Raw genomic sequence first — 25509 nt, forward strand, 5'->3', positions numbered from 1 at the left:
TCCTGCTCAATTAAAAGGGAATCCCGCGTGTAAGTTATAATAGAAAGCAGTGGACTACCGCAACAAAACTAAAATGACTGAAGCCATACTCTTTGCTAAAACACTAAAATGGAAATGGGCTTGCCATCCAGCAAGATACACCGATGAAAATGTCCCTCACATTTACAATAACAAAATGGAATTTAAGTGCTGGTGCCACTCTCCTTCGGGTTGCAGCCGAATGGGCCGACACGACCGGCGAAGTACCACTCTCTCACTTAAAATAGGCGTAAAGTGGTAGCTATACTACCGCCTTTTCTTCCAAAACAAAGCAAAACATGATGGTTGTACAGAATTCGGTTGTATTACCCCAGATGGTTCCATCAGCGATGGCAGTGGAGAATCTCTCTCTGGATATCCATGCACTCGCCACTGTTCAGGGTGAGCGGAGCATGCATCATAAGGCAACCCCTACCACTCACGCTGCGGACTTCTGCAACATAAGGGGACTCAACTCCAACTTGAACGGCCGAGCCGGCCTTGCTCTTTCTTACCGAGACCCAGATATCCTTTTCTGCCGATACCACTTTACTGTCCTACCCAGGATACAAATTGAAACATTCCTTTTTAACACGAGCTGAAGTGTATGTTTATGTCAGAGATTATATCTGCTCTCGACGCCTCGGCAGCCTTGAAGGGACCAGGACCTATCGATTATCTGGCTGCATGTAGACTGCGACGACCATCCGCGAATCTACGCGTGCCTTTATAGGTCCCATAGCGGTAATACCGAAATTGACCGACTGGTTGAGCACGTCCAGACAGATTCCGTGCTGCAGCTGTCCCAGCCCTGGTTTGGTCTGCGGTTTTCAAAATGGCTTCGCGCCGAAAATGGGAACGCTATCAAGACTGGGCTAACGCATCGGCATCTCGAAATGTAAATACCAGCGCATTAAAAAAGGAATATAACTGTGCCGCTAGGTCCTTCAAAAACGTAATTGCTAAGGCATAAATGGAGTACATTGGCAGAATCGTCAGCATCTTACATTCTGGTCTCTCGCTAAGGCTTATCTAAGCTAATCTTAGGGAATTTCTGTCAGCCTTCTTTTCCATCTCTGCACGGGGACGGTGAGTCATTGGCCCATACAGCGAAGAATGATCTTTTATGCTCTCTCTTCACGTAGCTCGTAGTCCCTCTTTCCTTGGATATTCATAAGTCAAGTGGACCCGATGGCATCCCTCAAATCGTGCTACGGACATGTGCACCCAAGTTGGCGCCGGTCTTAAAGCGTCTTTTCAGGCAATCCTACGCATTAGGCGTCGTCCCGAACTCCTGGCACACTGCTTTAGTGCATACGATCCCTAAAAAGGGCAACCGCTCAGACCCATCCAATTATAGGCCTATAGCCATCACCTCCTTGTTCTCCAAGGTTATGAAGTCCATAATAAATAGTCAGCTCCTGTGGTACCTAGAGGAGTACCAGCTGATTAACGACCGCCAATACGGTTTCCATCGAGGTCACTCATCTAGTTTTTGTGATCTTCTAGTTTACCTTACTCATAATTGGGCGGAAACAGTTGAGACCAAGGGGGAGCATTAGCAGCCAGTCTAGACATAGCGAAGGACTTTGATCGCGTGTGGAACAAAGCGCTTCTTTTGTATGTTCCTTCTTATAGGCTTCCCGGAAAATTATGCAATTGGATCACCAGCTTTTTGGCAGATCGGAGCATGAAGGTTGTTGTCGACGGTGCATACTCTGACTTAAAATTCGCCAATTCTGGTGTTCCACAAAGCTGCATTCTATCGCCTACTCTGTTTCTTCTGCATATCAATAACTTGTTGCAAATCAGGAACATTCACTGCTATGCAGACTACCGTAGACTCCTTATACACCGGCCATTCTAATATATCTCGGGAAGACGTCGACGAAAACCAGAACAAAAAGTCTGAAATCGAGTCTTCATTACCAAAGTTAACCGCTAAAAAATTCACCATTTGTCAAATCTCCTTGTTTTGAGAATATTCCGATAGCCGCCACAACCAGTATCGGAATATTTGGCGTTGACGTTTCGAGCCTCGTTCAGTTCCGCGGTCAATTGGAAGGTAAAGCCAAACTGGCTGGCAAATGTAGGCATAAATAGAATAAATAAAGCTTTATTATTATTATAATGGGTGGCGAATTGGTCAGTCAGCTGAATGTCTTGGTTTCATAGAGGTGCAAGGGACATTTTATATCCATCAGTAATCAGAAGGATTTTTTGCACATGTCCTGTATTCAATGAAATGAAAACGAAATCGGTTTAAATTGCTTGATTTGTCTCCAGATACGCGGGATAATATATCAATAATATAAATTAATGCAAAAATATTCACTCAGGGACGTCCACCTAATTGATTAATCGTCGATTCGACCCAAATTTAGGCTTTAATACCTGATTCGTCCTCCTAATGTAGGACAACTAGGCAAGGGCTTACCGCTGTCGACATCCCTCACATTAGTAGTTGATCGTCATCGTTGTTTCTTATGGACACAGATAGGATATGGAAAGTTCCAGCATCTATGTCGTTGTATATTTTTTGTTATGAAAGTATTTCTTTGGCAAGGATGATCATTTTCGTGTACAAGTGTGTGCATAAACACACGTATTCTCTACTCTCAATATCATCACGACTCTGTAACTCTATCAAACTCAGCATCAACACCATTACTTACTTTACAAGGCATGGAAGTACTCGAGTTCCTAACAGTCCATTGTTAAGAATTTGACACTTTGGGTTACTTTACAAGACTATTTATAAAATATCAATAAAATTAAATAAATATATGATATAACTAATGTAAGGGAAATAATAATTTGTAAAAAATATTCAATGATCATAGGTGACGACATAATCACGAGGAAAACCAAAATATTAATGGTTCAATAATATTAGAAACCAGGCTCAGTAATTATTCGTGCTAAACATACGACGATGTGTAGTAATTATGTTATAATCAGTGCGTAAACTATATATTACAATCACATCATGGTCTTACGTAAGTACTTTTTTGTATCCTGATATTTAATAAATAAGGTATAATGATATAAGTATTATTTTATTTAAATTTTTCTATACTTATTATATATGTATGTAGATTATTTGATGTGTCGTTGTGTTTGATTATACTAGTTTATAATTAAGAAGGATAATAGAAAATATGCAGCTGAAATGGTTATTTTGAGGTCGATAGTGGCCAGACATTAGTAGACAGCTTGAGGAATGAGTACATAAAAGGAAATTAAGTACTGAAAAAGGCTTAACAAATAAAATACAATTATAATAGCTAATTCCATTTTGTGTCCTAGGAAATATTGGTGCTTGAGATCAAAATCTATGTCTTGCTGTACTAAGTTTTATGTGTGAACCAGTGTAACTGCTAGCACAACACACATAAAATCTAAGTTTCTTAGATCGGTGGCGTAATAGCGATTATAGGGGTAATTAGCAATTCTTGCGAATGACCTAATAAAAATATAACAAAACATAAACATAAAATCCTTCTCACGTATTATGGAGAAGGTTTGGTTTTATTCCACTATACTGCTCCATTGCTGGTTTTTCGACAGCAAAAACACACGTCTCTTTAGTATCTTATACTTCAGGAAAAGACGACTTCAATTGATTTTTTGACACAAATTAACAATGTAAAAACCACGTTATTCAATTTCAACCCATTTTTCGTTTAAGATTTAATCTTTATAGACTAGGTGTTGCCTGCGGCTTTGCTCGCGTGGACATTGATTATATTATCTACAGAATAATTAAAAATATTACGTTAACTTAAGACCTCTTTTTATACCACAATACCACATTTGTGATTCGACTTTCGTGGGCTAGATCCACCAGACTGCTCGTAGAGATAACTCTCGAACAGGCTATTTAAAACTGTCCATGTGAAAAATGTCTTCTCTTAGGTCTACTCCAGCCATTTTAAAAATTTGACCTTTTGTTTTATTAATTGTCATGACGAAGCAGAGTTTGCAGCATATATATTTTTTTTGTTATAGCTGCTATGAGGTTTACCGGCATTATATACAGTCTATCATTTGTGCAATCCCATGTTCTTACTGCTTACCAATTTTTATAAGGATCGGTTATAGCGGGAATATCGGGAATAGCGGGACATTCAGATAGACAGACAAAAATTTCAAAAATGGTAAAACTGATTTCAATGAGCCATAAAAAGAAAATTTATGACGAAATTCGACAAAAAAATATGATGGTACTTATAGAAAATAAGTTCAGAAAGCAGTTGTCAAATATTCTATATTATACAAAGGTTATATGGCACCGAATTTCAGCTTAACAAATGTTTTTAGGGTATAAAAACATATGGCACAGCAAACAAAAGTGTTTGCGATGCGAGTATTTAAGGCGTCTAGAAATGAAAGTTTGCTGCAACTTACATTCTTAAAGGAATTAACTCCAATTTTCAATCACAACTTTTAATTATAGAAATTACACGTCCGATTTTTAATACGATAAATAGAACACTATGAACCATGGTATTTATGCTTCCAGCTGTAATAATTTTGTTAATGGGTCTGACCACTCAGTCGCTTGGACTGTTTCATCAGAAATCAATGCAGATCTTTAAAGGACCATCATCACTAAGAGAAGGATCTCTGTTTGGATACAGCATGTCTTATGAATCGAAACTTCAAAGGTACGATTTGTACTTCAATTTAAATTTTGTTTAGTATTGACCTAAAATTGACGTAAATTATTGCAAAATAACAATACATTATCAAGCATTAGTACACTATCTTAAATAATAATAATAAAATGTAATCCAAGGTAGGAAAAAAAAATTAAAAATTCTCTTTAATATTATTATTTCCAGTTTAATAGTGAGTGCGCCGAAGGCTAATGATATTGGGCGTATTTTCACCATCAACATTAACAGCTCAGAAGTCACAGATGTTCGTGTTCCTTTAAAAAGATGTAATGTATACAAAAATATATAATTAATTCATAGTTTTTTTAGGCTTAAGCTGAATATATTTTGTTTGTGGAATCTGTACAATATGGAACAACTCATACTGATATCGAAGTCTCGATTATTATCAAATCGGACAACATGCCCCGTCATGTCAATGTCCCCGAAGCAAGTGCCGCGGAAATTTTTCTAGTTTACACAAGTCAGTGCTTATAGAAATGTCGACCAAGTAGATAGTAGCAATTAGTGCCATGTACATATTTACTTCGATAGTAATCGAAACTCGAGGGACGTATTGAAAGGCACGTTGCGTACACGAAAAATGGTAAGACAATGACGCGGGAAATGTGCGTCCGCTCGCGGAGTGGCAGCAAACATGTTTCGTATGACGTAAAATGTTGCGGGACATGTTGCAAGCACTGTTCTACGTTGCAGCGTCACGTAGATTGAGTGTTGCGAGTCATGTTGCGGGACAAAATATTCCCTAATGTATTCGTCGCACTAAAAAGTCTGGCTATAAATATATATTATATTTTGCTCGTGGTAAACAATAAACAAGTTATTAAAACATTCTTCAATTTTAATAAACTAAAGTGATTACTAATTTAAATGTATGTTTCTTATAATGTTGTTATCTCGCAACAAAACTAGATTAATGTGTTGATATAAAGCAAAGGTTTTATACGTAATTATTTTTTTCAGTAACGCCAGATTTAATAAAACATGACTTCTGGTTAGGAGCTACTGTCAAAGCAAATTCTGATTATTTCGTGGTAAGTTACGTTCTGGATGATATTTATTTATGACAATGTGGTTATATTCTGTATAACATTTTATTTACTCGGTTGTTTTGCAAGCCCGAGTATGTAGGTACCACCCACACGCCAAATATTTTACCGCAAAATAGTAATACTCAATATAGTAATACTCAATATTCCGGTTTGAAGATTTAAAGGCACAAGGGCTATAACATCTTAGCAAACAAGCTTGGTAGCGTGTTGGTGTTGTAGTTAGTATTTCTTACGGCGCTAATGTGGTCAGTTGCCAATGGGTAGCCCATTTCCCATTTCCCATTTTTCCAAATTTCCCAAAAAAAATAGTCATCATAAAGCAGTGCGGAACGGCGTACATTCAATTATCTTTTGTTTTTTGTTTTTATGGTATTGGGCGGTGGTTAAGCATATGGGTCACCTGATAGTAAATGGGTACCACCGCCCATAGTCATTTATATTTAATCATCTCATTTATATTCAATTCACATTTATATAAGTAGACATAAAAACTATTTTGCCTACACAAATCAGTCTCTTTTCCTTTATTTATGTATATTTTTTTGCGGTTCGTCGTTATTGGTGATCTATTATATATTATTATCTACAAAAAAATAGAAATAAAAATAAAAATGTATGAAACATTGATTTATGTCTTCGATTCATTTAAGGCGACCGCAAACATATTTAAAAGGAGTCTTAACGCTACTGCATTATTATATACCAGCCAACCTCAAAACGTACATAATAGGCTAAGTAACTGTGAAAATAAAAATAATAATAAAAATTGACATGCTCATAATTCATAAGGATGATTTTCTTCTGAACGATCACGAACAGTCATCCAAGCCTGTTCACTATTAAAATATCCGATTGGATGTGAAGTCCGTCACGACCATAAAGAGTTAGACAAGCCATTAGCCAAGCCAGCTCACTCTCATAGTATTTATGAGGATGAGATATCGGACACGACCAGAACTGTTTCTGGCTTAGAACCTAAAGCTTAACTTAGTTTCTGTGGCACGTGAGTGTTAAAATTGTCCATTTCTAAACTCGAGGCTGCTATTGAGAATTTCTCAACAAATCTACAGACAGCACCCGATGTTTGACCTTGTATTTAGCTAATAGACAAACGAGCAGTAAGAATAAGACATCCTTACAAATATCTCATAAGTACTGAACTGAGTATAGCTCTGTAAAAATGTCTTAAAGAAATTAAACTTCACCAATGATCTGATTATTCCTTTACCTTTCCAGACTTGCACTCCAAGGTACGGCGAAATGAAAACCGCTGCATCGGTAAAAAAACCAGCGACAGTCGGTGTGTGTTTCATAAAACATCAGAATGATAAAATCATACAATTAAAAACAATAAGCAATGGTGATCGAAATCGCAATACAGATATGAAATTTAGTAAGTACGTTTATATTTATAATAGACCTTTATTTAACATTTTTCTGAAGAATATAAATATCTATTCGACAACAGCCCAAAGATGGAAATATAAAGATTTAATGGTGTATCTGTCAGTGTGTGTTCGTTTGTTGAATGAGGCACTTGGTCTCTTGGTCTTGGGACAGCACCAGCGCCAGACGTTCGTACTGACTGAATTAGCAAAAACAACATGTCGGAAGACTAGAATAGTAATCGTTTAGATGGCTATTCATGTGAATCTTCGAAATATATATATTATATTAGGCTACAGGTATCAAAATGGCGTATCCTTGTAAGTCGGTTGTCAAAATTTCACGAGTGAGAAACGAGATGAATTCTTACAGAAGTACAATGCCGGTCTATATGGAATAATAAATTTCATAGGGCTACATGCTATCCATCGTTAGCGCAACACATAGCGAACATAGCACATAGCATATCAACATATTTAGTGTATAAGTATGTATGTGTCAATTAAGTTTCATTGTAAGAACGATTTTATAAAACCCCGTCACGGTCTCAACAGTTTTGAATCATTTTGCATGAAATTTTCCATGAAAATTCAACGGTAAAGTTTAAACCTAAATACATTATGCATGAATAACACTTCATCTTCGTGGTTTCACAGTTTTTTTTTCATCAAACATCAGCTAGATCGTTATAAAATCTAAATTATTTTTAAGCACATGAACACTTTTGCTTGCCGAGACTTTACTAAGCTCAAAGATTGGTAGCTCATCGATGTAGGAAATGGTTGCTATTTCTTACAGCTCCTATTTGTACTCGGTGGTGACCACTTACCATCAGGTGCTCCTTTTGCCGGTTCGCCTCCGATCGCAGCGCCACTTAAACCTTATCTAAACCATTCACACAAACACACACAATAAGTTACATCAAAATCGGCCTAGCCATTTATTCCTTCAATCTCTGCCAGATTATGGATATGCACAAATATAGACTAAAATATATATACAGTTTGAATTTATGAAACATAAATATACACAATTTCAAGCCCTGAAAATACATAAGATAAATTTCAATAAATAATTTAAGAATTCTATTAATCCTTTTAGAAAAAATGATGGATTCCTTCGGTTGGAGTATCGAAGTGACGTCACAGAACGAGCTACTTGTTGGCGCCCCTGCTATGAATAAAGGTAATAAATACCATTGCATTAGTAATAATAATAACTTTACTTTTTAAACTAATTACTAAGTTAGGTATATTTCATTTAAGTCGTATATCAAAAAAATTATTAGCATTAGCAGCCCGTAAGTGTCCCACTGCTGGGATAAAGGCCTCCTCTCCCTTTGAGGAGAAGGTTTGGAGCATATTCCACCACGCTGCTCCAATGCGGGTTGGCGGAATACACATGTGGCAGAATTTCGTTGAAATTAGACACATGCAGGTTTCCTCACGATGTTTTCCTTCACTGCTGAGCACGAGATGAATTATAAACACAAATTAAGCACATGAAATTTCAGTGGTGCCTGCCTAGGTTTGAACCCGAAATCATCGGTTAAGATGCACGCGTTCTAGCCACTGGGCCAACTCGGCTCCATCATCACCATCATCATCAAAAAAATATTACTGCCAATCTTTAATTAGGTATTAGGTATTATTCACACAATACTAGAATACATAAATATTAAAAAAGCGCGATGTTCATATGCGTTTATCTTACATTTACACTCTATATATAAATGCGGAAGTAACTGTCTCTTGCTTCTTTTAAAACACTAAGCCGAATTCAATAAAATGATATGAAGCGATCTTGAACTCCAATGGAGGACATAGGCTACTTTGTTATGCCTAATACTTCGTGACCAATCCATAAAACGAGGAAACCTGTAGGTGACCAAAAATTAAATATAAATTTAATTTTATACATTTTACATACATTAACAGTCTATAAATTTCCCACTGCTGGGCTAAGGCCTCCTCTCCCTTTGAGGAGAATGTTTGGAGCATAAACACATAGACCTCGCTGCTCCGATGCGGTTTTGTGGATACACATTTGGCAGAATTTCGTTGAAATTAGACACATGCAGGTTTCCTTATATGTTTTTCCTCACCGCCGAGCACGAGATGAGTTATAAACACAAATTAAGTACATAAAATTCAGTGGCGCTTGCCTAGGTTTAAAGCCGTAATCATCGGTTAAGATGCAGGCGTTCTAAGCACTGGTCCATCTCGGCTCTATTGTTAATTATGTTTTTCATGAGAGTTTTAACTACTAACTTGTTCTACTCGGCCGAATCTACATTCCGAACAGTCGGTAATTTGAGATTTAATTCAATTATGTGACATGACTTTTTGAAATACACAAAAGCGTACTTGCATAAACAATATTATAATGATATTATAATTTTAACCATGAAATAAAATGACACTTTTTTACAAATGTTTATTCAACATTTTTCAGGACGAGTGATGATATACAAAAATGATTTACGTTCAGTAACTCCAAAACTGATTCACAAAATAAGCTACGGGAACCCCGTTCTTTATAACTTCGGTAAGTGCTTATAAAATAAATCGTCAAAAACAAAAAAAAAAAGAAATATATGAATACGTGTCCCGAAATACTGTCCCGATATTTAACAATGGAATACCGAGAATATCGAGTTCGGTTCGTTGTATCCTGTACCGATAGGATACATCGATCGCAATCACAACGATCCCAGAATTCTCGCTGTGTTATAACCAAACGATATGATATGTGTATTACGAAAACGCATCTGTTAAGCCTCAACTCTGCGACTACAAATGATTGATGGATAAAGCTCGGTGTTCGGTTATCAGATAGGGCCAAGTGAGTATAGGATTTATTAAGTCGATTGTATAGAAAATTTGAACCATATTTTGGAACGTATTTTGCTTGGACTAGAGAGCTACCCGAGACATATATATTGCAATAATACATGTACACTCTGTATTACTTCACTCATATAAACTGTTGGTACAGTTACCCGATACGACTGGAGTGAGTCTATTCTAATTGATGAGTGATTTTATTTAAAACGTTAAGTACTTGATAAACAATACATCTTATGTTGTACTGACTTTTATATCAAGTTTAGTTTAAAATTTGACCAAAAAATTAATTTAATATGTTTTAGGCTACAGTATAGCCAGTGGAAAGTTTTTCTCTAAGAAAATCAGTTACGCAGTGAGCACGACTTTTGGCGAATTAGGATTTGGCAAGGTATTGTATTATTTTTTCACTATATTTTGAACGAAGTTTTTTTCCGCGGCTTTTAGTAGAGTGAACTGACGACGTACATTAACGTCACGTACGGAAAATTCTTATTATTGTATACGATTTTATGTAATATTATTTAACCTAATTATTTGTTTTAATTCACATGAGATTTTTAATAACAATTTTGTCGTTGTGATTTAATTATTCTCAAATGTTGTTAACTTATTTAATTGCGTCTGTTATTTAATACATAATATAAGCCTTTGCTTTTTTTATTTTATAAAATAAGTGTGCTTTTTTTATGAATATAATTTATTATATTCATTTTTATGGTTCATCGACTAGAGAAGTTCTTGGAACTTCTGTTATAAAAGCAAAGCAATGTATCGATTACATTTCGATCTCGATTCACGGCTATAAAATGTGCAGTATGTTCAAAGCCTTCTCCTCGAAGGGGATAAGAGATCTATGCCCAGCAGTGGGACGTCAACGGGCTGTTATTTAATTATTTTTTTCTACAATCTGCTTGTTAAAAACCTAATATATTGTTAATTACAGGTATATTTCTTCAATTCGAAGTATGAAAATATTGGAGCAATCAACGACGACGATAATCTTGGGACGATGTTTGGTGCTGCACTCTGTACTGCGAATTTTGGCGTTGACGCTTTACTGGTTGGCGCACCAGCGTTTGCTGACAGCGACTACACATACGACATTGGTGCCGTTTATATTTACATGGCGCAATCCGGATCTAGTTCAAACGTAATAACCGTTTACTAATTATTTATCAGGCAAAAGGCACTTAACATACTTAAGACAATCATAACACCACAAAAATGTATTAAATAACATTGATTCATATGTTATTTTTATATTTTTCTTACAATATTATTTTAATTCTTGATCTCGAGAGCTATGATTACTGATATAGTGATAACATTTGTGACTATAAACTGTATTTAAAATTAGCAATATTCTTTATTTATACGAAGGAAAGAAAATACTTGTTAGATATATATGTCGGAGGAGCAGGATGCCGAACAGTTGGGTTCGGGGATTGATCCGACATTTGGAAGACTTTGTGGGCGTGCAATGATATTCACAAAATAAGACGTATTTAATATAGTCTAATCACTGTTTTAATTAATTCAATAATCGTACACCACAATAATATCAAAAGATTACAATAATTCATCTCGATTAAGAGCAAATGGGTTTGCAAGCAACCATCGCATTCGAATCGCCTGTCAAAACATAACGACTCGCGTTGTCATGACACTTACAACTCCATTCGGGGTGACCCGCTCTTAAAAGTAAATCAGCCATCAAACATTATTGCCAACTACTCGATTCATTAATTATCCAAATCAACAACCAAAGTAACCACGCTCCGATATATATTTTTTTAGTAGGTAATAATTAGAATTATTTTATATTTGACCGAGCGAGTAGTGGCAAAAAATAATGCAGCAGTACTATTCTGTAGCATCACTTCGTATCTCACTCGTGAAATATTGACAACCGATTTACGGATTTTGGTATGTTTATCGTTATACCCGTATTCATAACGACCAGATATCACTATTTGACCGCCGAGAACAACTCCGTAGTTTTACCACAATAAATTAACTATCGCTGGGTACTATATAAAACTTTATATGAAATAGCATAAATTCAGGCAAATTCAGACCTTTCCGAAATTAAACAAAAATAATATTTACTTGGTGGAAGGGCTTTGTGCAAGCCCGTCTGGGTAGGTACCACCCACTCATCAGATATTCTACCGCCAAATAACAGTACACTGTATTGTTGTGTTCCGGTTAGAAGGGTGAGTGAGCCAGTGTAATCACAGGCACAAGGGACATAAAATCTTAGTTCCCAAGGTTGGTGGCGCATAGTTGATGTAAGAAATGTTTAATATTCCTTACAGCGCCTTTGTATATGTGCGGTGGTGACCACTTACCATCAGGTGGCCCATAAGCTCGTCCGCCAACCAATGCCATAAAAAAAAAAATCACCGTATAATAACGATAGCAACTAAAAGTCCTATTCTCTTAATAATTATTTATTAAGATAAAAGAGATTTTATTATTCGCTATCGTTTTTATTAGTTAAGAACAAATTATCAATTTCAAATTAAAATTCACGATCATGTTCTGCGGCGAATTACGAGTTTGTTCTCACAAAATTTATCTCTAGTTCACACTATTATTTATGTTTATTTAAATATAGCTATAATTGGGTCCCTCGTTTTAAAATGTAACGAAATTTTCAGGAAATGGCCTTAAAAAGGAAGCTCGTGGGTAAAACTAGTGGTGGTCATTTTGGCCACGCTATCGTGAGCATCGGTGATATGGATGGAGATTCAAAAGATGGTAAACCTTTTAATTATAAAAATAATAGTGTCGCCCGCGGGTTCGCTTTTAAGGGGATTGGTTGTCATATGTTAGGCAAAAAAAGTAAGCCTATGTCCTTCTTTGGAGTTCAAATTTGCTTCATACCAAATTTCATCAAATTCGATTCATTGGTTTGTCAGTGAAAGAGCGACAGACAGACAGAGTTACTTTCACATTTATAAAATTAGTATAGATTAGTATAGATATTAAGATAAACAATTGAATACTAATTCATGTACAGAAATAAAATTATACTAAATTCGTTGTTGGATTATTTTTAGAAGTAGCAATAGCGGCACCATACGACGATGACGGCAAAGGTGCTGTTTATATTTATACTGGAGAAGGAATTTTACAAGGAAAGCTTTTACAGAAGATACAACCAGAAGGATTTTATAACTTCGGATACAGCTTAGCAGTTGTGAAAGACTACGATGGAAATGGATGTAACGGTATTAGAAACCTTAATTAATATATATGTAATTGTGATTTTTTATTTTATTAAAACATAGCGATCCTTTTCTTCATAAGCAGATAGACGACGAAATAAATTGATGTAACGACAAATGCACTGTCAAATAAAACATCACTTGGCCTACCAGGGCTTTGTGCAAGCCCGTCTGGGTAGGTACCACCCACTCATCAGATATTCTACCGTCAAACAGCAGTACTCAGTATTGTTGTGTTCCGGCTTGAAGGGTGAGTGAGCCAGTGTAACTACAGGCACAAGGGACGTAAGATCTTAGTTCCCAAGGTTGGCGCATTGGTGATGTAAGGAATGGTTAATATTTCTTACAACACCATTGTCTATGGGCGGTGGTGACTACTTACCATCAGGTGGCCCAGTTACGCGTCCGCCTTCCGATATTATAAAAAAATCAGGTAGATACTGCTGTCTTAAGAAGTCATTAGATATAAGATTTTATAAAATATAATTTTTATCTAATATAATATTGTATCATTAACCTTTTAAATAATAAACCAGCAGTACTACGTCAGCTCGGTGGGGCTTCGGCTTAGCCTGTCTGGGCAGATAACGCCCGCTCATCGTACGTTCTATTGCCAAACAGCAACACTTAACTGTGTACTGTTCCGGCTTTATGGTTGAATTAGCCAATGCACAAGAGATAATCAATCTTAGTTCTAAGTTCAAAGTTAGTGGCACATTGTCAAAGGAAGGGATATTTTATATTACCCAATTACTATGAGCTGGGGTGACCACTTACCATGATCATCGAATGGACCGTCTGTAAAACCAATTTGCAATATGGTGCTACAAATTCAGAATAATTAAATTTGAGATCTGTTCTTATATGAATAAATGGATGTGACCCTCCTGGGATTTGACTGGGCTCTTCTTTCAAAGAAAAATAATGTAGTTTATTAATCACTACATAATCGAACTTAGTTTTTAAAAATATTCACAGAGTTGGCGATTTCCTCAACCAAAAATGCCAGTGTAGTCTTATTTAGAAGTGTACCGGTTATAACAGTGAACTTACGTACAAAGTTTCCAAATCTTCAGGTGAGTAATGTATAGTTTTAATTAAGTTTTTGATCTCAATTTATATTAAAGCCACACCGTATACATAACACTTCATTTCCCCTTACTATATTTCAGGATCACGAGAACAGAACACACTTTGAATTTGATTCATGTCTAGACGTACTACCTACAAATCCAAAGGTTTTTAGTGTTGGTATGTCTTCCATATACTTCATTTGTATTTATATTTTTAATCCCTTCGACAGTTACACTTATTGTGAGGAAAACTATACGTGACAGGTGACATTCAAAACCTTATCTTTAAAAGGAGCAATCAGCATTCGAACAGATACTGTTGCCATTAAGATAACACGTTTATTCTTTACAGATTTGATTGTAAAAATCGAAACGACTGACCGAAATTCAAAACTGATAAGGGCTAATGGAACTAACACACTGACTTACGAAGTGTCTCTGAATGAAAATATTCCATCGTATTGCAGAAGCATTGGAGTGCAGAGCATACTTACTCCTGTAAATATATTTTTACGTCTTTAATTTAATTGACCTGATTTGCTTATCACACATGCACCACCACCCTTCGGAACTAAGATATTATCCCCTCCCTTGAGTCTGTATCACTTACCCTTGTCAACGGAAATTGTTTTTAAGGATCTGTTGATTGATAGTCTATTTATTTGTATGTAAATACCATATTATGGTGCACTAATATCAGAAGGATTCATTTATTTATACTTTTATGAAAATATATGAAAAACAATTTTAATAAAATGTATAATCAACTAACAAAAGTTTACATGAGGTCATGTAAAATAAATTATAATTTTAGGTTAAAGAATACAATCTAGTTATAGCATACAAGATATCAGTGTCTTTGAAAGACGATCCCTTGAAAAGAGACGATTTTAATATTTCAAGAGCGATTCTGAGCGAACGAAGTATTTTGAATGTGAACGGCGAAGAATGGACAAGTGATTGTGGAGGTCAGCTTTGTGTACCAGTTTTGAAGCACAGTGTTAACTCTTCTATGCCGTGAGTATATAACATTATATAACACACGATGTTAAGAGGGGGTCCCTCTGACACGAATATGTATTATGCTAGAGAGACCCAACCTTAAATATGCTGTTATTCTTTAACATCAAAGCATTTTTCTTATCATTCAAAGTCGCCGTGTTTAATATAATTTAGTAAAGAAAATATATAATATGAGTTTCGGTTTTTATAAGCAGTAATCTGTTTAGTACCAAGCGAGAATTGATTGAGATTCTTACAGATTAGGACGGCAGAAGAACTTCTTAAATATTGAATATCATAAAAGAAATCTCATATTTACTTACATCAAAATAATTATTTTTTTATTAGTAATCTATGTTCATTACATTACATATTACATTAGCAGCCCGTAAATGTCCCACTGCTGGGATAAAGGCCTCCTCTCCCTTTGAGGAGAAGGTTTGGAGCATATTCCACCACGCTGCTCCAATGCGGGTTGGCGGAATACACATGTGGCAGAATTTCGTTGAAATTAGACACATGCAGGTTTCCTCACGATGTTTTCCTTCACCGCCGAGCACGAGATGAAATATAAACACAAATTAAGCACATGAAATTTCAGTGGTGCCTGCCTGGGTTTGAACCCGAAATCATCGGTTAAGATGCACGCGTTCTAACCACTGGGCCATCTCGGCTCTTATTGAATTGTCTTTAATTGAGATAATTTTTGTAAATTAATTTGGTAAATTATTTTGGCTTGCTTTCAATCTTAAAGAGTATGCTGAAGATACGGACAATATGTCATTTCGGAGACATGGGTATAAAAAGCTACTAATTTCCGTAACCTAAACTTCTTAAGAAGATTTCTAATCCAGAGCATCGAATCTTATATGTAATTAGTTATTAGTCCAACGATGCAGTTTTAGAGAGGACATTAACGTGCCAGACGTGGAGATCGACAACAAAAAAATATATCTCACATTGCAATGTTTACCGGGAATTACTTAAAAACGTAAATAACCGAATTAAACTAAAATAAACAACCCACTTTACATTTCATAGGGTACCTTATCTTCTGGGATCTTCGAATATGGAAAAATTTACATTATCAGTGAAAAACGTCGGACAAACCGCGTACGGAGCGTGCGCCATCGTGACTGTGCTCGAAGCTCGCGTACTGCGCCCCCCTCCTGGGTGCACGTTACTCAAAGACAGTACACAATTTATATGCAAGCCTGATCAACCGCTTCGTAATGGGGAGATCTGGGTAAGTATGCAGTCGTACGCATTGTTGTATTATCAAAATAACAAATTCTATACAAAGGTCATATAATCTTTTATACAGAATTGCTTCATTGTATGTTCAATGTCCCGGTGCATCGTTTGCCCAATTTAGTAGAAACTTTGTAAGTGTTAGAAGCATAAGGTTCGTTCCATAATCCTGTTAATATACAAAAAGTGACGTACGTCGTATCGGATAGTTGTTTACAAAATAATTAAAAAATTTGGTTATTAATAAGTGTTTAATGAAAGCTCATTTATAATTATTTGAAATACTCTAACAATTTCATAATGAGTTACTTATAAAATAAATCAATATCATAGGACTAATTATTCATTATATAATAATCAAATATTAATATAATTATTATGATTAAAAATGATACTGTTTTTATTATATTACAATCACATAATTATAATTTCATTTTATATAATAATCCTAAATTATAAATTATTTTTTATAATTCAATATGGGTAGAGGCTCCATTATTTTTACGTCTGTTTGGCCTTTTGCTTTTGTGATCCAATTTCCACCGGATTTGTATTCCACCAACCTTTCTCCTCAAAGGGAGAGGAGGCCTTAGCCCACCAGTGGGAAAGTTACAGGCTGTTAATGTAAATTTATTAATATTTTTTTTATTTATTATAAATTTTTTTATGTTAAATATATTTAAATCGTTACTGAGAATGTACAAGAGAAAGGGAAGCCGGATAGACTGCCGCCATAACGCGTTACGTAACGAAGCGATTTAATACCCCCTAAGAAGTTATCACTTCAAAAAAGAAACAAAAGAGTAATTGACGGATTATTTCACAGAACATTCATTCAATCGAAGTTGAAACAACTTTACTTACAAGTGAAAACGATAAGATTACAATTCGAAGTGATTTATATAATAACTGCAACAACAAGACAGACAGAAATATATTTGAAGATAAATTCATTCTTCGCAGCGATATTGAGAACATTTCACTTAAAGGGTAATTATATTTTAGAAAATAATAATCTCGTTTTTATACATGAATAATCTCTCATAGAGATTAACATTCTTTTGTCATTAATATATAAGAACTTGGTACATAAATGTTTATAAATAAATTAGTCCGATTGTGATGAAACTCTGGCGAGTTGTTTTGCATACGCCCGAGAAGAATTCTTTCCCAAAAAAAAAATATATTTGTATATTTTTCCTTCTATAGATCTAAATTCTATACGTGCGAAGGCGATACATATAATTCATGAAATAAAAAAAGTATTTATCATTAAAACAAACTCATTTTAGTATACAAGGTGATATATGATTTCATTTGATTTTATATTTCATCGTTGTTAAATAAAAGCTATTCTCATCTAAGTAATAAAATTACGTAGAATTGTTCAAAAAAATTTATATTGAATTTTAGATATTTCTATTTTAAAAACAGCAGGTACAATATATTCGCTTTTTAATAAAGAATATCTGCGCATATTTTCAAAATATATTAAAATATAAATGGTTGAACTAGTTGATTTGATTTATAAAAAATCACAAGCGTTATCAAATTATTCAACGTCTAGGTGGGTCATTCCGCCGTTTCGTGCAAATTCAAACGTTCCGCGGATTAAAAAAAAAAGTCATATTTTCTAAGCTTTTTAGGAATTAATCAAGTTTAAATTGCTACTAGATTCATAAAAATTGGGAGGCACTTTTATATCTCGTATTGTTTCTGAGAAAATAATTCCTGAAATTTAAGGTATGGATGGTGATGAAATGGTAAAGGATTGTAATGAAATCACGGCATGGTATGATGATATGGTAAGGAAATACGACATTTGAACTGTAAAATCAGTCATAATAGTAAGTGTAGAATCGAAAAAATGCACAATGTAGATTTATTAATCAATAACATTATTTATATTTAAGCACACATTAATTTTATCAGCGTAATCAAAATAATAAATGTTAGAAATGATGTTAGCTTAACTTTTCGCTGATTCAGATCTGAAGCAAGTATGAAATTATCTAATATAAAACCTTTGTAAGGTACAAAATAACAAAAATAACAACTTCAACAATCAATACAATACCAATCATAGTATCAAACCAAATAAATCCCTCCTTATGTTTTTATGCATAATCACAATTTTATGGTTTTTACTTGGGGCTACATAGAATTTGCGGTTTTCCCAATTTAAACAGACGTCGGATAAAATTTTGACTTTTGGGGATCTCGCTTTTGTTGACGTTGAAGCTGTATTTGACAAAGGCGAGAGCTGTAAATCTATTGGGCCTGAGAGAGGTTTCAATTCTCTAAAATATCAGATTTATATAGATTATTTAAAATCATCGACATATCTATGCTTTGTGACTGATCGTTATCAGCTTCATTAGAATTAAATTGATCTACCAGTGCTTCACCGTAATTATCAAAATTAAGAATGCCTAAATGTTTATTATGCACACAAGGCATTCTGCAGTCTTGACATTCAAAGCAACTAAGACTTCGTAATAAGTTCATTACCTTCCAGTAAAAAAATGGACGGTACGGATGTGAATGACATGGAGATGAATGAAAAGTTACAACTTTTTACGGTGGCACGTCGTAGGTTTATATATTAAGACAATCAATTGTAAAACAATATCTAAATTGAATAGAAATGCATGTTTTTTTTTAAAAAATAATACTTTTTATGTTACTGTACCTTGTTAAATCGAAGGAATGTGATGAAGTGATTTATGGACGAAGCATTTATAATTATATGAATATCGTAAACAATTTTAACAGCGCTAGGAGTACGTCTACCTCACTCAGTGGCATCGGCTGGCTGATCGGTATAAACGCGTTGTGACTTGCACCGCTTTCAAAGACGTTTAGATCACGTACAAGTGTTAAGTTTTAAGGTATAGATGGTAATGAATTTTTTTTTGTGACAAATCAAAAAATATTTATTTCTTTAATTGTACTTCGTTAACAGTGTTACTAAAATAATTTATTAATATGTCATGAGTTTATTAATATTATTTGATAGTCATTATAGTTGTTATATGGAAGATTAAGATTTTTTTATTGAAAAACCATCTAGGGTTCCTAGTTGGAAACAGAGAGGAATGATTTTTTAGGGGTATTTTTCCTATTTTTATAATAATCTAATTAATAAAAGTGTAAAATAACAAATACTACTTTTAAAATGATTATGTTCTAAATCGATGAGCTACTAATATTTAAAATTAATACTATTATTCATAAGCATATTCGCCTGGAAATGCTTTTTGCACGAAACTACGGAATGACCCAGGTGCTCAATCCACCAACGCAACTCAAGTTGGGTGTAAAATGTAAGCCTATCTGTGATTTATTTCCAGCCAAACAAATCCAGAAGAGACCGTTAATATGACAAGAAGCGATGTATACGAGTTAGGAAAAAGTATGGAGCACGTTTATACAGTAAGTAATAATCTAAATATACATAGGGAAAGACAGACAGACAACCTTCAGTTCGGTGCATTTAATCCTATTTTTTTTAAATATCCACGATCTTTAGAGTTAACAAGTAAAGTAAGAGTAAAAAATTTTTAAAATTTAATAATGTTTTTTTGTGGTCATAAGCAACATTACAATCGAAATATGTCCTCTCAGAAAATGGTTTAGTACACCTGTCGACCTAGTAATGCGCGCGCTCATTGGTCCAAACTCCCTGTTACACACTTCCGTCCCTTTTTACGAAATAACTCCCACAGATTACAGAAAAGGTAAAGAAAATACGTCACAGATTAAAAACAAAAATGATATTTTATAATTAAATGTATTGTGAAATGTGATAAGCCTAAATAAAAATTAAAAAGACGCACTTTTATATTACAGTTCGCGTGCGTACAATATTTCTATTAAAATAATAACGCACGGCGCTATTCTAACAACTAATATTTATATATATTTTTTTATTAATATTCATAAACCTAAAAGTTCGCATTTCATGAAATAATGAAACTTGTCGTTAGTTTACCCAACACATCAAATCGTATCCTGTTACATAGGTAACAATAAAAATATTTGAATATTTGAAAAAAAGTTGGTAGCTTCACTTAATATTGCTTGTTAAATGACGATTTAAAAGTGCTCGTAAAAGCCTAGTTGAATAAAGTATATTTTGATTTTGATTTTTTTATTTTGAAATGTTTTCGTCCTAAGATTACGGATTTTTTCAAAATAAGACCTAATAATATCCATTTTTTATCCACAGATAAGTAATAATGGAAAAACAAATTGGATCGGTGTCAAAAGTGAAATTGTTTTAGACAACGTGCCCTATATAAATTATTCGGGAGCTCCGATCACAGTAAGTACTCGAATATTTGCAAATGTCTTGCTTAACCCTTACTAGAATAAAATGAATGCGATAATTATAGTTCAAAATAGTTACATTACAAATCACAAATCATGACCGCGTTGATAATACTTAATTTGTTAGTAATTATTAAAATTAATTTGAATTTAGTCTTTATATTGATAATTATCTAATTGTATTTCACTTCGTTAGATATAATTATAAATAAAAATATCTGACAATATAAATCTCCAATAATATACAAAATTGAAATTATTTGCGTCATGCATTTGTCTTTAAAGTATAAACAAATATATCTTTAAATATTTATTTGAAAAAAGATATGTATATTTCATCCATTAAGGCTTTAATTTTTTATTTAAATTGATATTACTGAATGTTAAATTGTTTTTCCATAGATTTCCAAGGACAAATCCTCCGGCATCGGGTGTTCTACGATCAACAGCACTCGGACCGACTCACAAATAATAGTGTTATGTGACATTGGAGACTTGAAGAGAAACCAAAAAGCCAACGTCATTATTGCAATCACTATCCTACCAAACACCTTAGGTTCGACTATTACAAACATATACCTACTATGACACAGTGGACCCCCGGTAATCCGACCAAAAGTTTTGCAGCGCAGTATCGGACTATCGAATTTGTCGGATTATAGAGTACTGCCTAAGACCCCTATAGTCCGGTTTTTTTGCACAAAAGACTACCTTATAATCCGACGAATTAAATATCCCATGATAAGATTCTATATGTTACACTCTGAAGTACCAATCATACTTGATTATGGCCGCTTCGCTAACATGTGTACTCTAATTCAAACTAAGCATTCACAGTCAAAATAAAAACGCGTCGCGCACAATAGTGGTGGCGCGTACAAGCTGTAATCTGCTCAATCATGCATTATCAACATTAGTGAAGATTGTTAAGAAAAAATTCAATAATAATAGACATGCCGGATTACCGAGGTCCACTGTACTTATAAACGGTAACATCCCGCTTACATCGCACCTCTGGTCAAAGGCACACCGGTAAATGGGTCTTCTGATAAGACGTGGTCACGCTGTAAGAAATATTACCAATCTCTTACACGGTCAATGCGCAACTTACCTTGAGAACTAAGATGTATTTTGTGCACTGGGTTACTTGCGCTTCAAACTGGAGCATGAAATACTGGTACTGCTGTACAATGTGATGTTTTGGTGGTAGAATATGTGTTGAGTGGGTATGAAATCGTAACGGGATCACTCAAAACCCTACCATCAAGTAAAGCTTATTCCATTATCAAATATTTATAACGGTTGAATTTCGAACACGAAGCGAATCTTTTAACTTTTTTTTTTATAATAGAATCAAGCAAGTGTCTCAATCTTTTCAGATTTTAAGGAAGAAAATGAAAATGTTACTATTACAACAACGCTTAATTTACTACTAAACGAGCAAACTATATCGTTAAGGTTGGTTGGTATTTAATATAATATGAATATACTAGTTATCACAAATATATCTTATGATAGTAGATACGCCATCCTATTATATATGAAGATTAGTTTTTTAATTTGTCTGTTTGTATTTTTTTAATAATAATATAATACACGACTAATAAAAAAAAGCAAGTAACAAACAGCCTTTAAATTTTTCACTGCTGGGCGAAGGCGTCCTCTGACTTTCGTGGTGAAGCTTTGCGGTTTGGTGGATACACACGTGGCAGAATTTCATTGACACATGCAGGATTACTCAGAAATTTATTTTTTTCACCGATATTTATTTACATGATATATAAATAAAAACAAAAAAAAAATAGTTTATGTATAAATGAAAATCGTGTGGAATGGTGGCAAGAAAGCAGTATTTCCCCGTTTGAATCGCATTCCGATTCCCTGTGCAAAAAAACTAACTCCTGTCTCTTGTGGAGACAGAGTGTTTGTGTGTTTTTATATCACGTCTTGTATACATGTTGTTAAACAATTTTCCGATCTCTTTGTCAACCGCAGTTATCCATTAATACCTATTAACAGGTTTAAGTATTATAAATCCAGTGTAATGATGCCTCCAGTTCGGAAATTAGATTCTACCGAAAAGAATCGGCAAGAAGTTCACTCAAAATCAAAATATCCTTTATTCAAGTAGGATTTTACAAGCACTTTTGAATCGTCATTTAACAAACTATTTAAGGTAAAGTTACCACCGGTTCGGAATGTAGATTCTACCGAGAAGAACCGGCAAGAAACTCAGTAGTTACTCTTTTTCAACATCTAAAAATACAGTCATGTTAGTTAAATACAATTATATATGTATATTATGTCTCCTGCCTGGATGTCAACAAGCATTAACTCCACGCTTTTTTATCATCAATATAATCTTGTATCGAATAATATGCCTTCTTTATCAAAGTATATTTTACAAATGACTTGAATCTATGAAACGGCAAAGTTAAAAATGTCTGTTTAGTTTTAGTTTTTAGTTAACCTTTTCCACCATTTTAGTTACAGATTATGTCAGTAAAGTAAAATAAATATATATTCTGCCTAGGAATATTAATTAAAAGCAATTTTTATTATACAAAATTAAATCTAGACATAATATTGACATAATATAATTAATTTAATGTATGAATTTCAGTTTGAACACAATTTTACGATTCATAACAGTTCCAGTCGCTCTATGGGTCATTATCGCCTCGTCTCTGGTCGGATTATTGATACTTGCAATAATATCCTTCTCATTGTATGAGGTTAGTTGATTTAATATTATTATATTAAGTAGTAAGTAAGTTTCTGTCAATAAAAATTTAGTACAAATTGAAAATTAAAAGAGACGCATTTTTAAGTTTTTTTGTTGATATATATTTTCAACTAGTAAATATACGAGCAGACTTAAATAAAATATTGACATATAACATGTCTGTGGAGCTACAAATGTTCTTAAAAATACCATTTCCCCTAAATCATTTAAAACTAATTCCATTTATTATTTTCAAAACAGATCCATCCGAGTGTATGATAAAGTTATTTAAAGTAAATAAATATAAGTACATAAGTAAATAAAAAAATAACGAAATCAATCAAAGTTATCTACAAAATAGAAAATTGAATGAACAATTTAATAAAAAATGCAATTTTAAATATTTATTTAAATTGAATAGTTTATTTGATTTCGTAAAATAAAATGAAATAGAACAGACTATTGGAATACACAGTGCTAACAAAAAAAAACAATCAAAATGATTAAACAAGAAGTTTCTTTTGTTTTACCTAACTATAAAAACCTACTATAATAACATACTTTTACATCAATAGCCCAATGGTTTAAGAGCGGTTTACATATCTAGGATGTAAAAAAAAGTCGCAAGTTCGCTTCTTCAAGCTATTATGGTCCCCACTCCCCAAGTTTTAGGCGTAGTGGTAAATAGGAATATTCCTTAAATATTAAATGTAATAAAAATCGATTTAATTTTTGGAATTATAACAGCAATGTGACGTCACAATATATATAAGCATTTAGTTTAGCCTTATTCAATAATATACGACTTTTCGTATATACAATTTTTGACATATCACGATCATGTCCAATGAGTTTAGACTTCGTACTTACAGAATAGCTCCCCTGTAGTGTAAAAATATAATTAAAATTTAATTCGTTTTAATAGTTATAGAATTGTAACTAAAAAATTAATTACACAATTTTTAGTGCGGATTTCTACAAAGGAAGAACAAGGACAAACTCAAATTGCTTAAGAAGGAAGTTCATCGACAGAGTATGGTAAAGTTATTTTATACTGCTCTTACTTTAAGTCTACGATTAGTTTTATAAATAATTTCGCTTTATGTAGTAATTATTTAATTATATTATTCAATATGTATACATTCTAGTCATTAGTCTATACATAATACTGAACAAATAAGTATAGGCCAAAATAAAGGCAAGAAAAACTAAATAAAAGTAAACGACAGGCGTCATTGAAGAACGAAGTTATTTCCGCTATTTATTATGTATTAAATAAGACGCAATTAAAATAACTAAGAACGTTCGAGAATAATTAATTGAAAATGGAAAAATTGCTTTTAAATTCCGACTGAATTTAAATAATTATAAAAAAAAATATGTAAAAGAACTTCGTTCCAAAAAACATTTCAAACTGCAGTTTGACCTTGGACTCACGTTCCTTTTACCGAAACTAATGTTCATTTTTATTTTTAATTCCAGCGTCGATCCATGATGAGAGAAAGCATGCGTGCCGCGGCAAGTCGACGAAGCACAGAAGACAACAACCATCTCTTAAAACCTCTTCAGGATAATTACCAAGCGGACATAGACAAGAAACTTTTAAATGAACTCAAAAACAGAATGAACTAATTAATAAATGTTTGTAAATTCCAAACTGAGTTTTCTTATAACTATTAAAAATATAATCAAGGTCAATGAACTTCAGGTTATGTAACATAATCTTTAGCAGCTGGCCCAAGAATGGATACCACATAAAAGAGTGGGGGCTCTTGTTGATTGGACTGACCTAATAAATAAACCGTCGTATATTAGTTTTAAACTATTTTATATCATAGGTAGGTGGTCACACCCGCCGACAGAGAAATATACCTTTGATATAGAATTCCTTACATCATTTATGCGC

General features: G+C 33.8%; 1 protein-coding gene across 2 annotated transcripts; it reads left to right on the plus strand.

The window, feature by feature from the left end:
* The first annotated feature begins 2954 nt into the window (after window positions 1-2954).
* On the plus strand, window positions 2955-25248 carry LOC125064561 (integrin alpha-8-like). 2 transcript variants are annotated; one of them, XM_047671666.1, is made up of 24 exons: window positions 2955-3017; window positions 4544-4688; window positions 4866-4966; window positions 5664-5734; window positions 6989-7145; window positions 8240-8323; window positions 9593-9685; window positions 10290-10375; window positions 10931-11137; window positions 12651-12750; window positions 13053-13223; window positions 14199-14296; window positions 14393-14471; window positions 14646-14791; window positions 15108-15310; window positions 16337-16541; window positions 17373-17536; window positions 19900-19981; window positions 20778-20873; window positions 21281-21434; window positions 22258-22336; window positions 23502-23613; window positions 24570-24641; window positions 25086-25248. In XM_047671666.1, the coding sequence occupies exons 1-24, from the start codon at window positions 3008-3010 to the stop codon at window positions 25233-25235; spliced, it is 2865 nt and encodes a 954-aa protein (XP_047527622.1). In that variant the 5' UTR covers window positions 2955-3007; the 3' UTR covers window positions 25236-25248. The 2 variants fall into 2 exon arrangements, with proteins under 2 accessions (XP_047527622.1, XP_047527623.1); XM_047671667.1 differs by having other exon boundaries at window positions 2959-3017; window positions 4600-4688.
* The last annotated feature ends 261 nt before the right edge of the window (window positions 25249-25509 follow it).

The sequence above is a fragment of the Vanessa atalanta genome, chromosome 6 (assembly GCF_905147765.1).
Source record: "Vanessa atalanta chromosome 6, ilVanAtal1.2, whole genome shotgun sequence".
In the NCBI taxonomy this organism is placed as follows: domain Eukaryota; kingdom Metazoa; phylum Arthropoda; class Insecta; order Lepidoptera; family Nymphalidae; genus Vanessa; species Vanessa atalanta.

What these genes read in the sequence shown, in the direction of transcription:
- LOC125064561 (XM_047671666.1), top strand. An exon ending in CAAATTCTGATTATTTCGTG is followed by an intron (nt 5,735 to 6,988) that starts GTAAGTTACGTT and finishes TTACCTTTCCAG; the next exon opens with ACTTGCACTCCAAGGTACGG. An exon ending in CAATACAGATATGAAATTTA is followed by an intron (nt 7,146 to 8,239) that starts GTAAGTACGTTT and finishes TAATCCTTTTAG; the next exon opens with AAAAAATGATGGATTCCTTC.